This window comes from Spodoptera frugiperda, chromosome 5 (assembly GCF_023101765.2).
Source record: "Spodoptera frugiperda isolate SF20-4 chromosome 5, AGI-APGP_CSIRO_Sfru_2.0, whole genome shotgun sequence".
In the NCBI taxonomy this organism is placed as follows: Eukaryota; Metazoa; Arthropoda; class Insecta; order Lepidoptera; family Noctuidae; genus Spodoptera; species Spodoptera frugiperda.
The window spans coordinates 12,367,994-12,390,542 of NC_064216.1; the positions used below are offsets into that span (position 1 = coordinate 12,367,994).

Sequence of the window (22,549 nt, forward strand, 5' to 3'; positions counted from 1 at the left end):
CATATACATAAAGATACACTATCACTTGTGAAGTGAATTATACAAGTGGACATATCTTGCTGACATATACGGCGCACCTACGGTCATAATCCACTAACGTCCTGAAGGTCAGGCAGATGTGTGACAATCCAGACCATCATAAAAAAAAGTAAACGTCCGAAGAGGCCACTAGGCCAACGACAACTTTTTTGAATTTCAATAAATATTTTAGAACGGTATTAAAAAGTCTCATTTGAATTTGAACTGAGAACCTGTTCGGTGAAGTATTAAAAGTAAGAATAAAATAACAACGGTTAAATTGGAATGGCTTCTCAATGTCGGGCCGTGCATAGAAGATTGGACTGTCGTCCTACTTTTTGTCGGTATGCAAAAATAAACGGTTTGAAGATTGTAATCTATTCAGTTATCAGTGTTATCGGGTTGTTGTTCCGAAACAATAGGTGCAATGGTGTCGTGAGTCGCCCAACCAACCGTCACATTATGCTGAAACGCTTATCAGACAAGAATTGGGGATATGTGCGGTAGAATAAATACGTGAAATGTCACAGTACCTAATGATTTTCATAGTGATAATACAATGGAATAAAATGATAAGAAAATTCAAGGTGGTCCATTAATTATTGTAGAAGAAAATACTGAAGTTGCATAACAACAACACGAAATAGTCTTAAAAGAAGACTTTTCTTTTGCAGTCAATTGTTGTACTGATTCATAAATTCAAGAAAAAGGTTAGTTTTACCTTTGTTTCTTCTTCAACTGGTGATTATAAATAGAAACCAAGAAACCTCACGTACCTAGTCCATAGAAACATTTAGTTTATTGAAAACTAGACAATAATACAGTAGGGTGATAAACCAAGGCGATTGTTGTCAAGTTCTATTTGCTTAGAAAGTTATACTAACATACGATCATAAAGCTAGTTCATTACGACTAGAAAGAGCGCTTTCGTATATGAAAATGGTTTCTCATTCAACTACAACGAATTTATTGATTTTAATGTCCAATATTTCATTTCTCATTCTCTAATTACTTACCATTTGCCATATTATGGAGTTTTAGTTGATTAGATGTCTAGTTATTAAGTTTCATTGCTTCGTAGATCTATAACTACTATTAGTTAAAAGCTCGTTTGCTCAGTCAGTCTCGAAAGTATAGTAACCTTCTTGGTACTACAATCGGTAAATCATCATCATCATCATATCAGCCATAAGACGTCCACTGCTTAACATTTCTCGAATGATTTCCAGTGAATAATTGCTGCAAAAGTTATTTTCGACAGCAGTTTAACTTGTGACATTAGTACTTAGACCGAACCAACCAAAGGACTTTGGAGACTCGGTTGCCATTAAAGAAGAAAAAAAAACAAAGAACAATTAACGAAATACACATTTGATTATGAATTGTAATTACAAATCTATTAGGCCGAACATATTATAACATACATTACACAAAGCATAATGGCAGTTGTTTTAGCTGAGCATCACAGCTATGAGTTCGCCGGTAAGATCCGGTTTTGCAGTGACTCACTCGACCTCCCGCCGACCTCACTGGGGCTATCCAAATGTCCTCTCCGACGTAAGATGTTAGCTCAAAGAATATTTAAAGAGTATTTCCCATGTTTTTTTAAGTACTTACGTACTTTTTTGGTTCATGATATTTTATGTATTTTCCCTTTAAGTTATGGCTAAATGTGGTTAATATATTATCCTTGAATGGTTAAGTTCTTCCAATAAAACTCATGTTATTTTTAGTACGTATGTACAGTCACAGGAATCGTAACTAAAACCGCGTCATACATATCGAAACAAACAAAATAAATCATAATAATTTATTTAACATGAACAAGGAAAATTATTGTGAAACGTCAGGGACAGACGTTAAAATCTCATAAATATTTCCATTAGACCCATCATAGTTACGTGTAGGGTTAAAGATCAAGACTGTTTGGTAACAAGAAACCTTCTGTGGAATGTAGAATATACATCTAATCATTAAATATTATTCCGGCAGAATGTATTACAGTAAATACCCGAATTAAACGGTCTAAATATTCAACTGTCTTTGGCACCTGACCTTTTTGCTCCCTTCCCTTAATGTCACATAGTCTAGGAATGGTTGTTGCCAGAAACAACAGAGCTAGTGTTACCATTCCTAATTCGATTATTAAATTAATTACGTTAAAGAATTTGTCAGCTGTTCCATTTTCAACATGTAAAAGTCAACTAAGAGAAATGGTAAGGTAAGGTATGCCAGTAATGATCTTGTGCTACCATAATTATTATGGTACTACAATTAATAACTGACGAAAAGGCAACGACAACTACAGCTCTTTGTAACCAAAACTTCTTCAAAATGTCGAAAATTTACATTAATATTTTTAAAAACAAATTTTCATTCAACTTTAAAGGCTGTATAACAACCGACTATTGCTTCTCCAATAACAAAAAAAGCCGTTGGACGCCATTTTTTCCAAGTATTTTTCAAAGTTAGATAAAGAACCGTTGACAACGACGCTAGCAGGACAAGACTGTTATTCAATACACAACAAATACCTACTAGTAAGTTATCAGAGTAATAAACTAATAATATTAGTATGCCCGACGCGTTGAGTACCGCGAAGGTAATATTTACTCATCGCACAGCCGACGAATGCCGATGATCTAAGCAGATCGTCCCTAGCGAGAATCGCGAAGCTATTTGATATTGTGTCAACAACGCAAACTATTATCTTACAAGTGCTACAAGTTACTTATAGTCAATTTACCTACTACTGTTCTTGCTACCTACTACTTAGTTTAAACACGAGCTTCCAATTACAATTTTATAGATTTCGTCCGAAAAATAAGTTCTAATTGCTTCTTTGGAGTAGGAAAACAAAAAAAATATTACTATTGAACAAGTGACATATAAAATTAACTAAAAATAATATACTTACTGAAAAATGCTCAACTAGTTTCGAGTCAAGGGATTTCATCATGAACAGCGCGCACAGACGCGGCGTCGTCGTGAGTAAATTTGAAAACATGTTTTGTTTCAGAAGAGAAAAGAAAGAACAGAATCTATACTAATATTATAAATACCTACTAATATTATAAAGCTGAAGAGTTTGTTTGTTTGATTGTTTGTTTGTTTGTTTGTTTGAACGCGCTAATCTCAGGAACTACTGGTTTGATTTGAATAATTCTTTTTGTGTTGGATAGCGCATTTATCGAGGAAGGTTATAGGCTATAAATCATCACGCCACGATCAATAGGGACCGAGCAGTGCGGGTGAAACCGCGCGGAAGTAGCTAGTCGGCTATATTCCAAATGAAAATTTTGGACCTTTTCAGAACATTAAGTCGTCAAACAAGCTTATAACTTGTAGGTCAAGTCAATTCATAAATTCTTTCAAGAACTCAGTAAAAATCATCAAGCCATGTGTATGAGAGGGGGCGTGGCACAACTATCACGCTATATTCCTCCTGACTTATTTAAACGTAGCATCACGCAAAAACTGGCGACGGGTGCTACAAGACCTAAACACTAATTAATAATGCTAGATATTGCATATAATGAGTTGATAAAGATAATTGCTTAATTATTATTGAAAGTGAAATATTCTTAGCACATAATATCTTTGAGTACCGTGTCATTACAATAGTCCTGTTTGTTACCCTTGACATTTACATGTTTAAGAATGTAGGTAACTCCTAAACTTTACCTTAATCTGTACTATTTTTTAAAATTTCATATTTAAAGTCATTTACCACCGTACTCAGTCATTTAATGATTACTTAACCCAGTCCTTAGCATTTGATTTCGGAATAAATACGTTACTAAGGAATAGTTTAAGTAACCAGTAAATGTCTCTATGAGTGGGGCAGTTAGTCAATTAGAATACGATTAACAAGTCTTGGTATATTTTTTTAGACAGAGAACAAATATCTCAGCTAACGGAAACCATTTTAAAAGCAGACATTTTGTTTTTAAACACCAAAATGGAAACGTGTCTATTTAAAAAATGTCTATGGAAAATATCCGCGTTTACACTGCAGCTGTTTTAAGCTGTAGACACTCAAGCAAATAGAACTCCATTATTATTTTCCAAACGACTATTTAAATTAATAAACCAACTACTTTATTATAGATGGGTACACAATAGGCAAAGTAAATATTTAATTATACAACTTTACGTTTAAAAATACATTGCAGACAGCGGAAGGTAAACATTGCATAATAACATCGACAAAATTAATGTTTTCATTAAAATTAATTCATAGGACAGTATACTATTAATCTTTTAAAGCAAAATTATTTAAAACCTTTTCAATAAATCAAGTGTAAAATGAAGAACTTCTCGTACAAAGAAGAATTATAAAGAAATTACGATAATGTGTCTACTGTCTATTCCAGAGTTTCTTGGTTATTGAAATCACACTAATATTATCGATGTGAAAGTTTGTTTGGATGTTTGTCCGCCAATAACGCTGAAACTACTAAACGGTTTTTGATGAAATTTGGTATACAGATAGGGTGGGAGCTGACTTGGGTGATAAGATACTTTTTATCCCACGGGAACCTGTGGCCAAAGTCAATTACCTAATAAATATAACTCACAAGTTTATTATTTTTTAAACAACTTCGATCATATTGCATTGGTCAGAAATGAATTAGATGAATCATAAAAAAGACATTTATTTTATTAACACAAAAAATAAGTGTTTAATGACTTAATAAAAGTGTGGTTTTCGCCAATATTTTTACTTTTAACAGGCAACAAGTTTTATTATCTGTATTATTAAAACTGAATTGAAACGTTACGTCAAATTTGAATGACCAACCGTTGGTTGTAACGACTGACAGCTGCGTAGCCGCCGGTCATGCCATATGTGGCCCCAACATGGTTGCTATACGTGTTATACAAATAAATAAGCAGCTATATTCTTCACAAGATATTCAAGTCATCTAAAATAATTATAATCAAGAACTTATAAAATCTAATACGAAATCTAGAGGGAAGATCACTAAATTCCTATTAGAAAACATATGTGATTAGTGTTTTCACTTGTTTAATATATTCTTGACTATTATTTATACCACATCAATCGTATTTGATCTTTAGACGCTTTAGTTCATAAAATATGCTGAAATAGAACTAGAATTTTACAAGAACAAGCCGTATCCATTACATACACAGCTTATTGACTTGACGTGCTGTCGTAATCATGTTGCAAGGTGTAACTTATATGCTCGAATAAAAATTTAGTAACATGCGCTATTACCAATACATTTATTAAAAACAAAACCATTTAAAAAAGAATGGTACAAAAAAGGTGCGCGTGCGCAGACCCCACCCTCCTTACTGCGCACGAGCAGATCCCCTTTATTGGCCACACCTGTCATAGAAAAAACCATAGAACAAAAAGTACAGACAAGCAGAAATAAGCTAGTACTTAGAAAACCCATGCGTAAGTATATTGAAAATTAATATAATATTAAAATGCAGTAACGCATGCATGTATAATTAGTAATATTAATTAATATAAAAGAATAGTACAAAAAAGGTGCGCGTGCGCAGACCCCACCCTCCTTACTGCGCACGAGCAGATCCCCTTTATTGGCCACACCTGTCATAGAAAAAACCATAGAACAAAAAGTACAGACAAGCAGAAATAAGCTAGTACTTAGAAAACCCATGCGTAAGTATATTGAAAATTAATATAATATTAAAATGCAGTAACGCATGCATGTATAATTAGTAATATTAATTAATATAAAAGATTTTATTTAAAGATTAAACTTGTCTAAGTACCTGCAAGTGGAAGTTTATTAAAACTTAATTGAAAGGCATTAAATTGGAGGTAATTATGTGTGCTAAGGGTCTAGGGCATTCTTGAGCGATCACTTTGATGGTGGGGGTGTTTTTATTAATAGGACATGGCAACACAGGAGTAATGTTGCCAGTAAAAGGTGGCAAATTCTTACCGGACATGAGTTTATTACGTATCCTAGTAATTTATACCAGTGGGTCACTTGAAAAACTTTAAAACGGTAACGATACTTAATAAAACATACAAGCAAACATTTTTTATCCTTGGTCAAGAATTATGACCCACTCTTGCGCTTTTTTCAGCTAATAATTGTCAAATATATTTTATGGTCCTTTAGCTTCACTCAGATAACTTCAGCCCAATTAAATTGAAGTGCTGATATTTCGTTTTTAATTGGTAATAATGCGATTTTAATTTTACGACAGAACAGTTTCGGACCAATCAATTATCATTGGTATAAATTATGGCAAAGATGACAGGGTGTTGTAAAAACTGACTACACAGTACCTACCTATTATTACACAGCTGTGTACGTTTTTAATTCCGTGTGCATTCGCAATGACTAATGTAAGCTTATTCCAATTATTTTCTACAAACGATCTTAGATAAATAGCGTAAATGTTTAACTGCCACGATAATTGTATTAAAGTGCTTAACCTTTTAAGGCTTTTTACGCTGCTAATTATGTCCTCGTACCTCAAAACTGCAAATGCAGCGCAAAGCTACGGATTAAGAAAACCAGGTGTATTTTGTTTGCAATTATAAAATAATCCAAATAAGGGTTCGGTAACAACTGTATTTCATGTTGTAATGGCTTAATTTACTTTTTTAATTAACATCAGTCGGTTTCTGGAGGTGTGGTCTTACTATAAACGTCACTCGGTTTATGGTGCTGTTCAAGATATTTTTGGCATTCGTTACGATATTATCTCGCTCATTTAGCTTATAATTCGGACTATTACAGATGGCTATGCTATATTTAAAAGTGAAAATAACTAGTAGTGACTCAGAAAACTGACTAGCCTTTTCAGCAGAGAACAGACGTGCAGACGCGATGTTCAAACAAACAATGTGCTCACAATACAAGGACATTTGTACCGATTCGAGTCTCTCCAGTCTAGTTACGGTTACGTACAGAACTATGCTAATTCAAAATTTCGACATCGGTAACGCAACCGCCCCCAATCCGATACGTTTCGATTCATCGACACCGATGACCGTGAACATCGATTCGATATTCGAGTACATAATCGGATGATCTAACCTCTCACTTTCCGTATTACTGTTATTTCTATAACTAATTCCTAACTTTGTAACTTCTTCCTTGCGACAAAGATCTAATACCGATGAAGATTATTTATCGTCAAATTGTCATGTAATGCAGAAAGGTATTTAAGTTTATAATTAATTAAGTTCAGTCCACACGCCATTTTACTAATTCAATTAAGTGTTAACATGTTTTCACAGTTTTACACCACATAGTATAAAGTAGCATAGCAGAAACATTTTAGCTATAAATTATGTCCTAAGTTCCTGGGCTTGTTGCAGCAAGGTTTTAAATCTTATAAAAATGTGACTAATGCTAATGAAATAGTATATTTTATTTACACAACAGTATAGATGTATTAGCAAATAGTTTGAAACAGATGGTGTAAAGTTTACATATAATTTATTAGTCTTTGGTAACACTGTCTCGTGTAGATTAGGGTTGCCAACTTTTGTTAGATAAAAAAACTATTTGACGTTTTATGAATGTCTGGCCACATTTTTTTTGTACTTTGTACTATAGGATCTGTCCAAGAAAGCCTCAAAATGGTTATATAAAGGGAGTGAAACATTAAAATCATGCACTCTGAGGTGAGGAATGTATGTTACGTCATATCAGTTAGTTAATAACTAGTTATTTAAAATTTGGTCAAGTGATACACAGATGCAACTCGAAATTATTAAGTGATTATAGCCAAAAATAGACATAACACTCACATCTTAACATTTATAATAGCTTGACTGGATTTACTCTAACTAACAAACCTGACCTGATATTTTTTAATTTTATTTTAGGAAAAACAATGAAATCATTTAGTAATTTGGTAGGCACTGGTAGAGTTAGTAATTTGAAATCAGTTTGCAGTTTCCTGTAGTTATTACTGCAGTGACATATTTGAATATTTGTGAATATTGTGATAAAGCACTGGTGTGCCAATGTAATACGAATCGCGTATGAATTATTACTAATTGACAAATTAAAGTGATTTTAGTATGTTTTTCCTTATTTGTGTATAATCTATCTACTATCGTATCATCGGCCCAAATCAATAACCAAACTCGACCCAAATTCAGTGGATTAAGATCGATTTTGGAGTAGAGATTTTAGATTATTATTTTCGCTTGTTAATCTCATTAAGCAATGGTCTAACATCTAATGGCATGATTCCGATGTACGATCTCTTTACACTTGAGTATCATACTTACACACATATATTTTTATGCAGCTAAAGAATATTTTTCATCACTTATATCCAACCTTAACAATAATTTATACTAAAAAAAAAAAAGAATAAATATCCTTTACAATAAACTAAAGCGTAAAATTAACATGTTAAAAGTAATAGGGACCTTTGAATATTTATTTTCATTTGCAGGTTTGACACTTCATAATAATACCAATTAAGCAGTCGTAAACATTTCAATATAAAAATGCATAATAAAATACACCCTATCATTACTTACATAACCTTTGGAATACAATGCATAGTTTATCGTCTTATAAAGAAACAACTAAATTGCAGTAATCATGTGCCAGTCAAAGGTTCCATCTACCTTTGTTAAGTAATTTTATACTACCATCTATTTCCATACATCAGTAGCCTTGACAGCTGCAAAATTTACTATTATACTATTTAAATATTTATTTTCCATTTGTTTGTTTCTCGGGGTTGACACGGTGAAAATGGGCACCGCGTCCCGCAGAAATAACGGTGCTCATTGCCTTCTACTAAAGGATAATTTATAATTCTCCTTTTTCATCTGTAATCTCTGTATCATCTGTCTACCGAGATAAGCGTACTGCTGCTCCGATTGGTTGGTTTATTCAAGCCAGCCTATCAGAAATCCGAACGAGCTCTCGTTTCGGTTACTTTAAACGTCAAGCACTCATACTAAGGCTACAGTAGAGCCCTTTGTAGACGAAATCCGTTTGAAATATGTACCCAAAATGATGCTATCAACATTCCACATTAACAAAACCACAGAGAAAACATTACAAAACCATTTTACGATACATTCTAACATTTTTTAACGAAGACGCAACTCGATCATTAAATAGAAATAAATACACAATTCTTAAGCAATACGATTTCATAATTGAACGACACACGTTACGTTATGATGTCACCCAAAACGAGACATTAATTACTAATTAGAAAATACTCGATAAATTGGCAGCCATTTTGCATCGTTACATCCAAGAAAACCAATAGCTTTGACGATTGTTGTTTACTTAATAACGACATCTATTGAAGTATTCATAGACTCTCGCATTAGTGGTTTGGATAAAACAATTCAATGAACATAAACGTCTTGATTACAATCTACAAATGGTGCAATAGAAAATTACGAACATAAAACATGCAAAGCGTATTCAAATGTGTCCAACAATCGGAAAGTTGTTCTTGAAAAGAAGTTAATTTTATTATTCTGCCATTTTTTTCATTGCACACACACAGGTGTTAACCGGAGACAGTTACTTTTTGAAGCAAAAAAGGTACAAAATCAGGCATTTAAGCAATTTATTTAGAAAAAATTTCAACAAAGGTATAGACATACGCGTTGTAGTTTTAAATCTTACCGTTACCACTTGGGTGCGCTTGCGCATGTAGCGTGTAGGAGTGTCCTTCAACGACAGGACGTGGATAAGCAAACGTTTAGAGTGCACACACAATATTTACACTGTATCACAAAGCAAAGAAACGGGACTCTATCGATGATCCTCTTAGCTAAATAAGCTTTACTTGAGAGCCTAAACAAGTTTTAAGTCTTTCCCTATCTTCCATCTGCTTTAAAGCTGAGAAACTTAAATCGGTATCTGACATTTAATGACTACTTAAACTATTCCTTAGTAACGATTTTGTTCTGAAAACAATTGCTAAGTATTGGGTTAAGTAACCAATAAATGACTCTGAGTACGGCAGTGAAACTTATTTTACAAAAACAAAGGGCTACTCTTGAGTGACTCAAGTTATTGAAGTGACTAAGGGACATATGGGCAACGGATTATAATATAATCCTAAATGGGTGTTATAGTTGACTGACACACTTTAACAAAGCCGTATTCGTTTACAAATCCTTATAGGGAGTCGGCAGTTATGAGGACGCAAACGTCAACAGGTGTCATTAATATAATAGTTACATGGAAACCATTCCAATAACTATAAATGCACGAAATACGTAAAATTCATCTCAATATTCTCGTGTTCAACATTAAAAATAGGTCGTTATTATTTAACGCCATTATTTCGAACAACTGCGCGCATCACTGAATAATACAAGTTATGTATTACGAGTCCGGCTGTGCATCCAGTTGGCGGGCCAGTCATCCGTACAGCCAGTATAAGTCCAATGTCAAGGATACGCTCCATTGGCGAATATTAGCCAATCGATTATGAACCGTTTCCTAATAAATTTAAAGTATATTTTGGCATAAAAACGCTCTTATCGCAAAAACTGCTTGAAGCGTAGGCGGACGAGTCGTGACAAAGGCAATATTTGCGTCACTTTTTGAGTTCGCACTGTTAACTTTATGATCGATTGTTGCCAAGTACTCGACGCGGTAAATATTGAATACTCGTAAAGTTATTACCACATTGGCAAGGGGGCACCTTGCTACTGCGTATTGACTAACAATCCTTGTGCAACACAAACAGAAATGTGCCATATAGGTACACTGATAGGTACTTTGTGTCAACTGTAACCGTTTCCTTTATTATCAACATATCAATCAAACTGATTAGGCACGCTTAATACGTAAAGGTATTTTGTGTACATGTTTTATGAACTGCGATAGCAATAGCAACACGAACGAAAAGCTAATGTCCATTTGGCGTGTTCAATGAAAGCGTTCAGATCACTGCGTCGCAATAATATGAATATATTTCAAGAATTTAATTGAACGTTACATCTATCAAACGTGATCCTACACTAGTTTCACCATTTTCCATCGAAGTCTTTGAAAAAAACCGTTCGCGCTTGAATAAATAATTCAGTTGTAACTGTTGCTCTGCATAGCGAATGTTATTTATTTTCATTGAATATTAATAACGTCTAAAACAGACATATCTCTGACTGTCGCACAATTTGTATTTCATTACGCTACAAGAGAACCAAAAATATTGGCCGTAATACAGAATAAGTATTTTGTAAGTACTGCTCGGTGATCTGTACTTACTTAATACCTAAATTAATTTATAATTATGTATAATAGATAGCATGCGAATTTATCTCCCATCGATCAGTCGTTAGTATCTGTTTTAAATGCATAAGGTAACCCGTTGTAAGGATCGCCGCAATTTTTCCGATACGTATCTTAATTGTAGCTATATTGATGGGTGAATATTATATTCATAGGCCCTATCACCCGCCACCACTGTTGGGTGAACAGAGCATGCAAATCGTTCATGTCACTCTATTCACTCGGACCCCCGGACGCACGAGCAGTCGCGTGCGCAGTGTCACTTTCCCCTGGATGGCGCCCGCGCAGGTTTCTGTTTCGAAGGCGCGCATGCGCTCTCTCGTGTGGAATGCCCGCCGCACTAGGAGATGCATTCAATGCAGGTACTTTGAAACTTCTAGAAATACTGCATACGTATAATTACATGGTCGTGAACAAAACAAGACTGGCGATGGAAACGAAAACCGCAGTTATTGGGAAAAAGCATGATGCCATAGTGGGTCTACATACATTGGTTGAAAATTTTACTACCCCTCTCTCTATGCTGCAATAGAGACAAAATTACCAGCAATCCGACACGGAAATGGAAGATAAAATAAATCCAATCAAAACCGACACAAGACTGCAACACTCGATTTGGTAACATCAAAAGTTTTTTAGGCCGAAATGCAACTATCGTTTTCGCGGGCCGCTGACTTCCTAGTAGATATTCGTTCTGCTAACTCGTAATCTGTGCGATGCCAATTAAAATTATATAATTCAAGCCGACGCATCTGAACGCAGTTGATGTACGACCAAAACAAGGTGTTTTACGATCAGCGAACACGAACCGCGGCTAATGCGTTGCGAGTAAGAGCAACGCACAATATGGCAGAATCAGTAAAGTGCATCGGTTTTAGTAATAAGTTAGGTATTTATATTATTTTACATTACACGGCACGGATTGGTGGCGTAACTTCGTCAGAGAAATAATGTATTGCGCATCTAAGACACTTCAATATTGGGCATCAACTTTTATATAAAAGTGAAGTGTCTTAAACGAAATTAAAGAAGGGACATTTACCGCCGTACTCAGAGTCATTCAATGGTTACTTAACCCAGTCCTCAGCAATCGTTTTCGATACAAAATCGTTACTAAGGAACAGTTTAAGTAATCATTAAATGTCTCTGAGTGCGGTAGAAAGGCACTTCAATATTGGACATTAACTTTTATATAAAAGTGTCTTAAACGAAATTAAAGAAGGGACATAAAATACGTCAGTTAGATACAGTAACATTTTCCTTTGTACTTGTACTTGTTCCCGACTAATACAAATTAATTTCTTAAAACTGCAGGTGCACGCGAGTGCAGCCGGAGTGGCAGGATAATCGCCTTACTTGTATGGGGCACCGCTAATTGAGCTGATCTCATCAACTGACAAGTCCCTTTAGGTTAAACATGTACGGACTGCCTAATTAGGTATATTGCGTAAGTGATCAATTATGTTTTTGTGTTAGAAATAAGAGGCAATGCAAATGTCAGTTGAGTAATTATTGTCTATTGAAAACACCTTTGGTGCCCTAATGCGTAGGTACTTAATACGGTGAAGGGTTCTCTATGGGCTTGCTTTCTTATGTCGGACGGCTATCCACCATAGTGAATAAACTTTTTTTGAATTTCGAATGGCTATTAGAGACTATGAACTCTATGAAGGTTCGTTTTGTGCATTGCATAGTAAAGCCAATCACTCTCTCATTAACGATAGTTTGAATGTCGAGTTTCGCGTGGGTTGAACAGCGCAATTCTGGCACGAATTGAACGATTTCTGATAGTCAAGTTGTAGTTTGAGACACTCAAGACTACTATTTTATAAATAAGCATGAATAATATCGAAAGTCGGCGTGTTTTTGTTATTTTGTAACCATGTTTTGCTAAGCATACAAAATGTCTATTACCAAACATGTGATCAAATGGTTGGCACAAATATTAATAATCATGACATGATTATTACGTAATTATCGGTTGACCAGTTTATGTAGGTAAAGATTGAATATACCTATGAACATGGAAGGTCTCTCTACCGACATTGACTTAGTGACATAGTTCCTATAAATACATTATTGGAATAAACATTGTTTATACTTTTTGCACATGTAGTGTACCTATTGGCAGCATTTCAAACACATTAACTACTATGTACTGGATCTCAAAACATGTCTTCATATATTTGCAAGATTTCTGTGTGGTTTCATGTTGGTTTACATCTTAGGTGCCTACTTACCTAACAGTGAAGTAACAAATACTTTAAGTTCTATTCATGGGCACCCTTATGACTTAAAATGCATTTGATGGTAGTTAGTTAAATTTCAGAAGGCACATAGCTATTTACTATATCACACATATTTATTTATGGCAATGTATAATAATGGAAGTAGTTATGAGCATTTATAATAAAATTAATATAAGATACATTTGCTTAGATGGTAGTTATGCACATTCATGTAGAATTATATAAACATTTAAGTGTTACTGCAATAGTTAACTAATTCCAATAATACCTAGGTGCATTATCAATATCATGCTTTTTAAAACTGTTTAGTAAAGTACCTACATAAATACTCCCATTTTAAAGGTAATTTATAGGCTATAAAATACAGTTCATGATTTAACACACACTTTAGTAACTATTTCATTCCTTTCACTTACAATACCACAGATATAGAATGTACCTATTCATAGACCTATTTTTATAAAAACCTTTTCTCTCATTAACCTCAAACAGACAAACAAACAATACAGAAATATATCAATGTCTGATAGTCCTCTTTTTCTTTTCATTCCCATACTTCTGAGTGAATTAATACCACTGTCTTAAGTGTATCTTAACATAACTATTGTATCTGACATAGAATAATGATGATTGGTAGGACATGTAAAGTTACTCCGGAGATTGTATTTTACATACTTTTACAGAAAACATTGTTTGTTTAGAATGTTTGATTTTATACACAGATAATATGAACTTCAATAGTAACCTATAGAATTACATAAACATTACATGAGGTTTATAAAAAAAAAAAACAATTTTATTGTGACATCTAAACTATCTTCACGAGACTTCGCATCTGCAAAGTCGTGGTTAATAAGCTAATATGTATATATCTAGTATATTTGTTGCTGACCACTAAACTTTAAGGGACGAGGAGAGCACAACGCATTCTCCATGCTAAAAAACCGGCCAAACTAAAAAACCAATATTTAAACTAAAAAGCGAGCTAATGCTAAAATAAATTCAATATCATTAATATGTTTGTACCATGTTTATTTTCACATAGGTACTAATTGATAGACAGTCAACCTTGAATACTGTTGTAAAAATAATAATTTCATTTTGTTTAATCACTTCTGATATCATTTGCATTGATAAAAATCTGTCCGTATATTAATATCAGGATTTGATATTTAGTAATTTGATAATAAAGTTACTGGGAAATCATGATAAGTCGGTTTCAGTTATTATTATATTATCATTAAAAAGATACGAAAATTTAATTTAAAAAGGTGATAAAGTAATATTACAATTTCGTAAGACTGTTGTATAACCGTAATTATTATTAGTGATGAATATATTTTTTTCTAATAGGAAAGCTTACGGGTTTAATTGTTGTTTAAGAGCATTGTGGTAGACTAGCTACATCAAAATGGAGTTGAAACTAATAATGAGTACCTTTCTATTATAACTTTTGTGAGACATACTAAATTAACCCTTTGAGTGTCTTACCGCCACACTCAGTCATTTAATGGTTACTTAACCCTGTCTTTAGCAATTGTTTTCGTTACAAAATCGTTGCTAAGGAATAGTTTAAGTAATCATTAAATGACTGAGTGCGGCAGTTAGACACCACCATCAGTGCATAAGACGGTACATTTGTCAAGGTCAAACACATGGGTTAGGGAAAAATTGTATCTAAATTAATTAATTAATTTAATTGAGTAAGAATACCAATGTATTCATCAAATGCTTTAATATTGTAGTTAAATATAATGGTCTAAACTGTAACTTATCAAAAGACCATTAGATTCATTAGCCTAGCTGTTAGTTTGGTGTGAGTTTTATTATAATATTAGCATTATGACTAACATTCAAATTTAGAATTTTTACAGCCACAATACATCTTCAAATATTTATAGAATGATGGTTATGTACCATGTAGGTACATATGTCTAAGTAGATGACTCATTTTATTACTAATTGTGTGAACAGGACAAGCATGATTCTAATATAAGTATGACTAAGGCTTTAAACAAAGTAATACCTTTTATTCCCATATGGATACATGGGTAGGCAGAATGCGTAACTACATAGAAGTATCTAACTTCATAAAAAAGTTGACAACTTTCCCAACTTTCAAATGGTAGGGCACTTACAGGAAATATCATACTACGGCCGGTTTTTCCCTTCAAATTACATAACTATACCACTCGATAGTGCATGAAGTCCGCATTCTATAGTCCATACTACATACCTAAGTATGTACACAACATCAGAGCGACATGTAATCAAAATACACGATAAAAATACGCGCCAAACTCAACGAGACCAACAAAACAGTTGCTAGTGACCTAAATAACGCGCATTATAAGTGCAGTAATAATATACTTTCATGCATACGAGCGCAGCACGACAATATCATGCGATTTACAAATGCACGTCCAGAGTATACTACTAGCGTACAGCCACACAGCAAGTACCTTAAGTACCTACCCACCTACATTCGGCAACTTGAAAGTACGAGCTTTGCCGCATAGAATACAATTGCGTTTATCACGTTTGCCACCTCTTCACAATCTTCTTATATCTCCGAAGGCCAACTACAGTAACGCGTGCCGTGTTGACCGATGTAAGCAGCTAATCTTGTGCATAACACGTGTAAAAACTATAGCTACCTTAATAATCAGCTCGATCTCTGGGACGTCTCCGTTCGCTGTTCCATTCTCCGCGATTTCATCCGACATCGTGAACTCCAGAAACACTTGTAAATTTATCAGAAAAATATACTTTACAACACAATTTCACACAACCGTCACTGTTCCAAAACACCGACAGACTGCCTCACTTCAGTATGATATTTCGAAGTTGTTTGTTGTGTTACTAACTTCATGTGGGTTCTTCAACAACGTCAAAGAGTGCATTTTACAAGTTTACTAAAATTGCTAATAATATTGTTAGGAATTCATAAAATAATTAATTTATAAGCTGGTGGTTAAGTAACAATTTAATTTTTGATAAATAATTATAAATTAATGTTAAAATAATCACTGAATTAGTAACGCAAGTGACGTATAGAGTAATCTAAAATAATCGACTAATTTATTAATGACCTTTTTTTTGTAGTGTTTTCTACGTAAATAGCGAGGTATCTATTTTTTAATCAAAGTAGCAATAACATTGTAAAAATTTTATTATTAGAAAAAAACAATCAGATTGTTGCAGATAATTTTTATTAGTAATAAGTTAATAACTAATGATGGCACGTAACATCACTCTAGCTCATGCTCACGTTGGTTGTCAAAGTCAATAACGTGATTAACGTCAACCCTGATCAAGTCAACAAAACAATTTTTGATTTGGTGCAGTTATTGTTTTAGAATAATAACTGTTCATCGCTTCTTGTTCGCTTCCTTGCTGGTCAGTGCATACTGTGCATATTGTAGTGTATCAGTGCTCTTCAGCTTGTACCGAGCTTCATATTTTTGATCAACATTTTGTCAGCACAGTTTGTTGCACAATATTGCGTTTGTTTATTCTTGTTCTGGTGTAAAAGTTCTAAATCATAACACAACGATGAGTGCTCAAGCTGAACAATCAACGTCGGCCCCCAAAGAGCTGTCGTTTGCTGAGAAACAAGCGGAACGCATGAAAAGACTGCGATCACTTCACTCTGCTAGAAACGAAGCGAGAACACACAACCACCAAGAAGTGGTTGCTGAGGAGGCTCGGAACAAGCTGCCGCCGAACTACGAGGCCAAGCGACGACAAGCTGAATGGCTGCTCGACGACCAAGCAAAGCGTCAAGACGCAGAGAAAGCAGGGAAAGATTACGACAGAGTGAAGCTATTAAACATATCAGCAGTAGAGGCTGAGCGACTCGAACGTAAAAAGAAGAAGAAGAATCCTGATGAAGGATTCTCCACATATGAACAAGCTACGGTGAGGCAATACAACAGGCTGGTTAAAAATATGCCGGCAGCTGATATGGAACAGTACGAGAAACAGAAACAGAAGTATGGCGATGCTTTCTATGGTGGCCCTAATGTTATCATTCATGGGATGCATGAGGATCGGAGAGAAGCTGTTGACAAGATGGTTGATGACCTGGAAGGCCAGATTGCCAAGAGAGCTCGCTACTCTAGGAGACGCACACACAATGACGATGCAGACATTGATTACATCAATGATAGAAACGCCAAGTTCAACAAGAAACTGGAGAGATTTTACGGAGAGCATACAGCTGAAATTAAACAGAATTTGGAGCGTGGTACTGCCATTTAATGAAAAATAGACTTTAAATATAGAAAAGTGTTGGCTCTCTTCCTAGTAATGACTGTTGTAAGATATAAAAGCAAGTTATTGTATACTTGGCTTGAAAAACTTCATTAAGGTGTAGATCTTAGTGTTTTAAGAGAACAGAGAACTTCTGCGAAGTTTATGTGGACATAAAAGTCTAATATTTGATAAGACTAATGTTTTTTTTTGGCGTACTCATGTTATTATTTGATGAGGAACAACACTACCGTGTAAGTAGGTTGTATGTTAAGCTTCTTAACATACTATTGTAAGGATAAATCGTAGTGAGATACAGATTGTTTCAAGTTTGTAACTGACTATATCGGGAGGATTTTCAAGAACATTTGTATAATTCTTAAAGCTGTGTAATTTTCTTTTTACAAAGACCTTGTACTAGTTCACTTCAAACTTGACTGTTATTACTATGTACTTTCTAAGATTATTTAGATACCACTGAGAACTGTTGAAGGAAAACATTGTGAGGAAACCTGAGCTTCTAATTTCTGATTATAAGCTTGATATTGCCAACCCGCATTGAGCAAGCGTGTTGATGAGTGCTCAAACCTTCTTCGTACGAGAACAGGCTTTGGTCAACAGTGGCTACTAATTATGTTGTTGATGTGATGTATGATGTAAAAGACTTAGTATACAACTTAAGTTCAATAACACTGTGCCTAAATAAGTTTAGAATGAAGGAAACAATTTTATTCACATATTAAAATAAGTGTTACCTATATATGATATAAAATGTTATGTAAATATACTATGTATATGAAGCATTAAAAACTTTTTACTGCCATTCTGAATCTGATTGTAACATAGGAGTAGAGATTACGCGCTCGTGAGAAGTGTGAGACGCCGATGGCGATGCGAATGTCTAAATGTGGTATTCATAATTTCAAGAAAGTATTTCGACTCTATAATCGTTCCTGAGACTGAGGGTGCTTTTCTACCAAAGATGTGCTATGCTACGTTGCTGTGGATGCGTTTGGCTTCCTTGGAATCGTATTCATTGGTAAACATAGCTCTGGTGGAAACAGGTTCAAATATGATGTTTCTTACATATGAAGATGCGTGCTATGGATGCGTTCTGTGGAAGTGTGCTATGGATGCAGGCTATGTATGTGTGCTATGGATGCGTGATATGGATGTGTGCTATAGATGCGTGCTATGAGTCCAGAAGAATTGAGCAGCCCAGTGCGCATGCTAGGTAAATAATGTGTGATCGCCTGGACATTTACTCACCCAGGTACCTAGCTATGTATTCTTCAGAAATGTAAAGAATTACATTACCTAAATCAAATTATCAATACTCTTATCAATGCTTGAGAGTAATGTAAAATTTAAAGTTTCAGACTCGTATCTCCACTGATGCTTTAAGTGTTACACTCGTCTAGATTCGTCCTCGTAGTTCAAGTTTCAGAAGTCAGACTCATTTGTTGAATTGAAGACAAGGACGCGTTAATTTTTAGTAAATTCTAGAGAACCACCCGACTTGTTACAATTTCGTATTGGGTTAGTTAGCGCAATATTTAAGTACTTTTTAACTGATCTGGTAATTAACCTACCTTAAGTACCTATTTTGTTAACGGTGAGAAACTTTCTAATGACGGCTTTTTGAGGAAAAAGACTAGGGAATGTGGGATTTTTTACATCACCAAAAACTCCTCGGTGGTCGCCTAAAGGGTCCTCTTAGTAGACCATCTGAATACATTGTACATAGGTTTTATAAATGAAATAAAATAATGTACTTAGAATATTTTGAAATAAAATTTATTGATTTTAGGCATTTAAAATACATTTTTGTCACATATACAAAATGATTTATTTCTTTATACATTTCTATTTACAAATTACAACGTAATATCACATGCAATAGGAATACAAATTCTAATAACAAAGCTTACAACAACTAAATGGCAGTATCACTCTCCAAGCTCCGTTTAATTTCAACTCTCCATAAAATTCTCCATTTTCTTGTTGAACTTGGCGTTTCTCTCATTGATGATATTTGCATCACCATTGTGCGCGTGTCTTCTAGGATCTGGAGTAGCAAGGTCTTTTAGCAACCTGCCCTTCCCGAGAGTCGAGCAGCCATTCAGCTTGTCGTATCTTCGCCTCGTAGTTCGGCAGCTTATTTGATTGAGCAGCAACCACTCCTTGATGGTTGTGTGGCATTGGTTCAACTTTAGCAGTTGGCAGCGATTGGAGAATTTTCATGCGTTCCGCTTGTTTCTCCCAGGCAGCACGACACAGAAACGACAGGTCTCTGGGGGCTGTTGTGATTCTTTCCATTTGTGCACTCATTCTTGCTTTATGTTTTAGAACTTTTGAAGTTGAACAATATTCACGACACTCACAATCTTGTTGTACTAATATAGTACGCGAGACTGTAAACTTTTACTTCGGCGGTATTGGCACAATGAAACACTTCGACACACGTCTTCACTGGCTGACGAGCAGTAAGGTAGTGACGCTGCCGAGCGACCAACCGTTGTATTTATAGTCAACCCTCGCTACTTGCCGGGGACTAATCCAGGTAGCTACTGCTTGTGGTTGTTTAGTTTTAAGAATTGTTGATTAGGTACCTCTTTTGTTCTCTGTGTGTGAACAGACTAACACTTAGTTTTTGATAGGCTTATCATACCTATCAATAATAAACTACCACGATTTTATGATAATATAATAATAAACCACCAAGTTACTATGTTTTTTAAATCAAACGACGTATCTGCTATTTTGTGTGGGAAAGCTACCCTTCTCATATGGAATAGAGAAGGTGACACACAAAGAGAGTATTATAATTATAAGGGATTGATTAATAGGGTAGATGACTAATTTTTAATTTAATGTCCGTCTTGTAGATTATTTTAAAATATTAGACACGTATTTTTTATTTTCTTACAGAAACAAATACTTTCGAAGATATATCAATTTGAAATATCGCGTGACGTCACTTTAGAGTACGTTTTATACTGAAAAGTGACGTAGTTAGCTCCCACTCCTAAACTTTGATTCGTTTTATCTAAGTATTGTAATGTTATATGACAAAATAAAAAAATACGTATCTAATATTTTTTCATTACCTAACTGACGGACTAATTAGATTTTTAATTTTCATACCCCGTCATCATCCCTATTATGGAGACATATGATGATATACAGCTATTAAGCGAGGCAGTCAGTTGTTAATGCTGTTTAGGACTTGTTTTACAATGTCTGGATAGCCGCTATGTATCAGATAACTTTGAATTAATAAAGCACGTTATTTATATACATTGTATGAAGGTGGTGATACAGGCGCTTAACTTCTATAAGATTCTTAAACATACAGCACTCGGGTCCGCGGCCATGATCCATAATTTTCACAGCGTAAGCAATATAAGGGTTTTTTCTAAGTAGCTTTTCACACATCGTTTTGCGTCGTTCTAAAGCAGACCGGCAAAATAAGTTTAAAATGTAATAAAGTAATGTGTAAAAATAAGTAAAACAGTGCCTTCCAAATGCGCGATAGTAAAAGTATTTCGGAAAATGCCAAATAGGACCTAAATATATGTACTTATGTATATAGGTATGATCTGTGGGTAGGTATGATAATATTGCCTACAGTGCCCTAAACGTCAATTAAAATAAATTGTGTTTAGTTAGTTATTAAAAGAAAATTATTCGCACAACTACATAGCTTAGTAGCAGTGGAAACGGTCACATAGTTTCACAGCTTAGCTCTTACACATCGTAGCATAGCTACATAGCACATCTCTGGTGGAAAAATACCCTTAACGATGATTTCTTTCCTGTAAAGATGTTTTGCGTTAGAGAATTTAATGCTTGTAACTGATTAGAGTTGATCAGTTTATCACATCAGAAACTGGGCGTAAAAGTTTAAAAGCAAAGAAATATTGGAATTGTAGGTACCTACGTTTATATTAAAGACAATTAATTAATAATAACTTAAACCATTCCGTAGTAACAATATTGTTCCGAAAACAATTGCTAAGGACCATTAAACGACTCTGAATGGGATCGTGGTATATAATTGTGTAAATAGTTTCCCACGCTCTATCCTAATGATACCTGGAAGAGGTGGCTGCTGTAGGTGAGCGATAAGTGATAAGGATGCCTATTGTTAGATAGGTGATATGGTGTTAAGCGTGGTATTTGTCATTGTAAGTAATTTATCCTACCTGTTCTAATTAGTTCCAATTCTTTCAACCTAATTAATAATTAATGAACCTCTATTTGTAAATTAAAACTAGTAAGTGAGTAATATTATTCACTAAATAGGACAACATGTCTTTATATTTGGGTATTTATTTATAAACAAGTTGAATAAAGTATAATTTGGACAAAGAAGTAATCAAGCGATAGACACCATTGTAATACTAGGAGTAATAACAAGTTATATATTATACGTTATTATATATTATTATTCGCTAGTGATAGAGCAAAGTGGCGAACAATTGGGGAGGCCTATGTCCAGCAGTGGACTGCTATAGGCTGATGATGATGATGATATATTATACTGCAATTTCGACTGTCCAAGGTACAAAAATCCTTCATGGGGCCAAGTGTTAAATGTTATGATAAAATACCAAGTGATATACTATGTAGATCTTAATGAAAGGAAATTCAAAACTTCTTATTATTTTATTAAAAATTCTTTATTTTCTCAAGCTTTTCTACAATTTTACATTTATATTGTACTACAGCTATGAGACTGGTGTCTGTTAGGGGTTAAACCTT

General features: G+C 34.4%; 2 protein-coding genes across 3 annotated transcripts in view; one reads left to right on the forward strand and one right to left on the reverse strand.

Annotated features, from left to right (window-relative positions):
* LOC118271728 (chloride intracellular channel exc-4) overlaps positions 1–16,358 on the reverse strand; it is a 41,612-nt gene extending 25,254 nt beyond the window's left edge. Inside the window, exon 1 of one of the 2 annotated variants that reach the window (XM_035587898.2) lies at positions 16,186–16,358. In XM_035587898.2, coding sequence (XP_035443791.1) covers positions 16,186–16,254 — 69 coding nt within the window. In that variant the 5' untranslated portion in view covers positions 16,255–16,358. The remainder of the gene's footprint in view (positions 1–16,185) is intronic. The other variant, XM_035587899.2, reaches the window with a different exon arrangement.
* A 446-nt stretch (positions 16,359–16,804) lies between these two features.
* Positions 16,805–18,605, forward strand: LOC118271733 (pre-mRNA-splicing factor Syf2). The gene has a single exon (XM_035587904.2). It carries the CDS (start codon positions 17,084–17,086, stop codon positions 17,789–17,791), a length of 708 nt encoding a protein of 235 aa, XP_035443797.1. The 5' UTR covers positions 16,805–17,083; the 3' UTR covers positions 17,792–18,605.
* The last annotated feature ends 3,944 nt before the right edge of the window (positions 18,606–22,549 follow it).

Coding starts and splice junctions, on each gene's coding strand:
- LOC118271733 (XM_035587904.2), top strand. CDS start 17,084: ATGAGTGCTCAAGCTGAACAATCAACGTCGGCCCCCAAAGAGCTGTCG.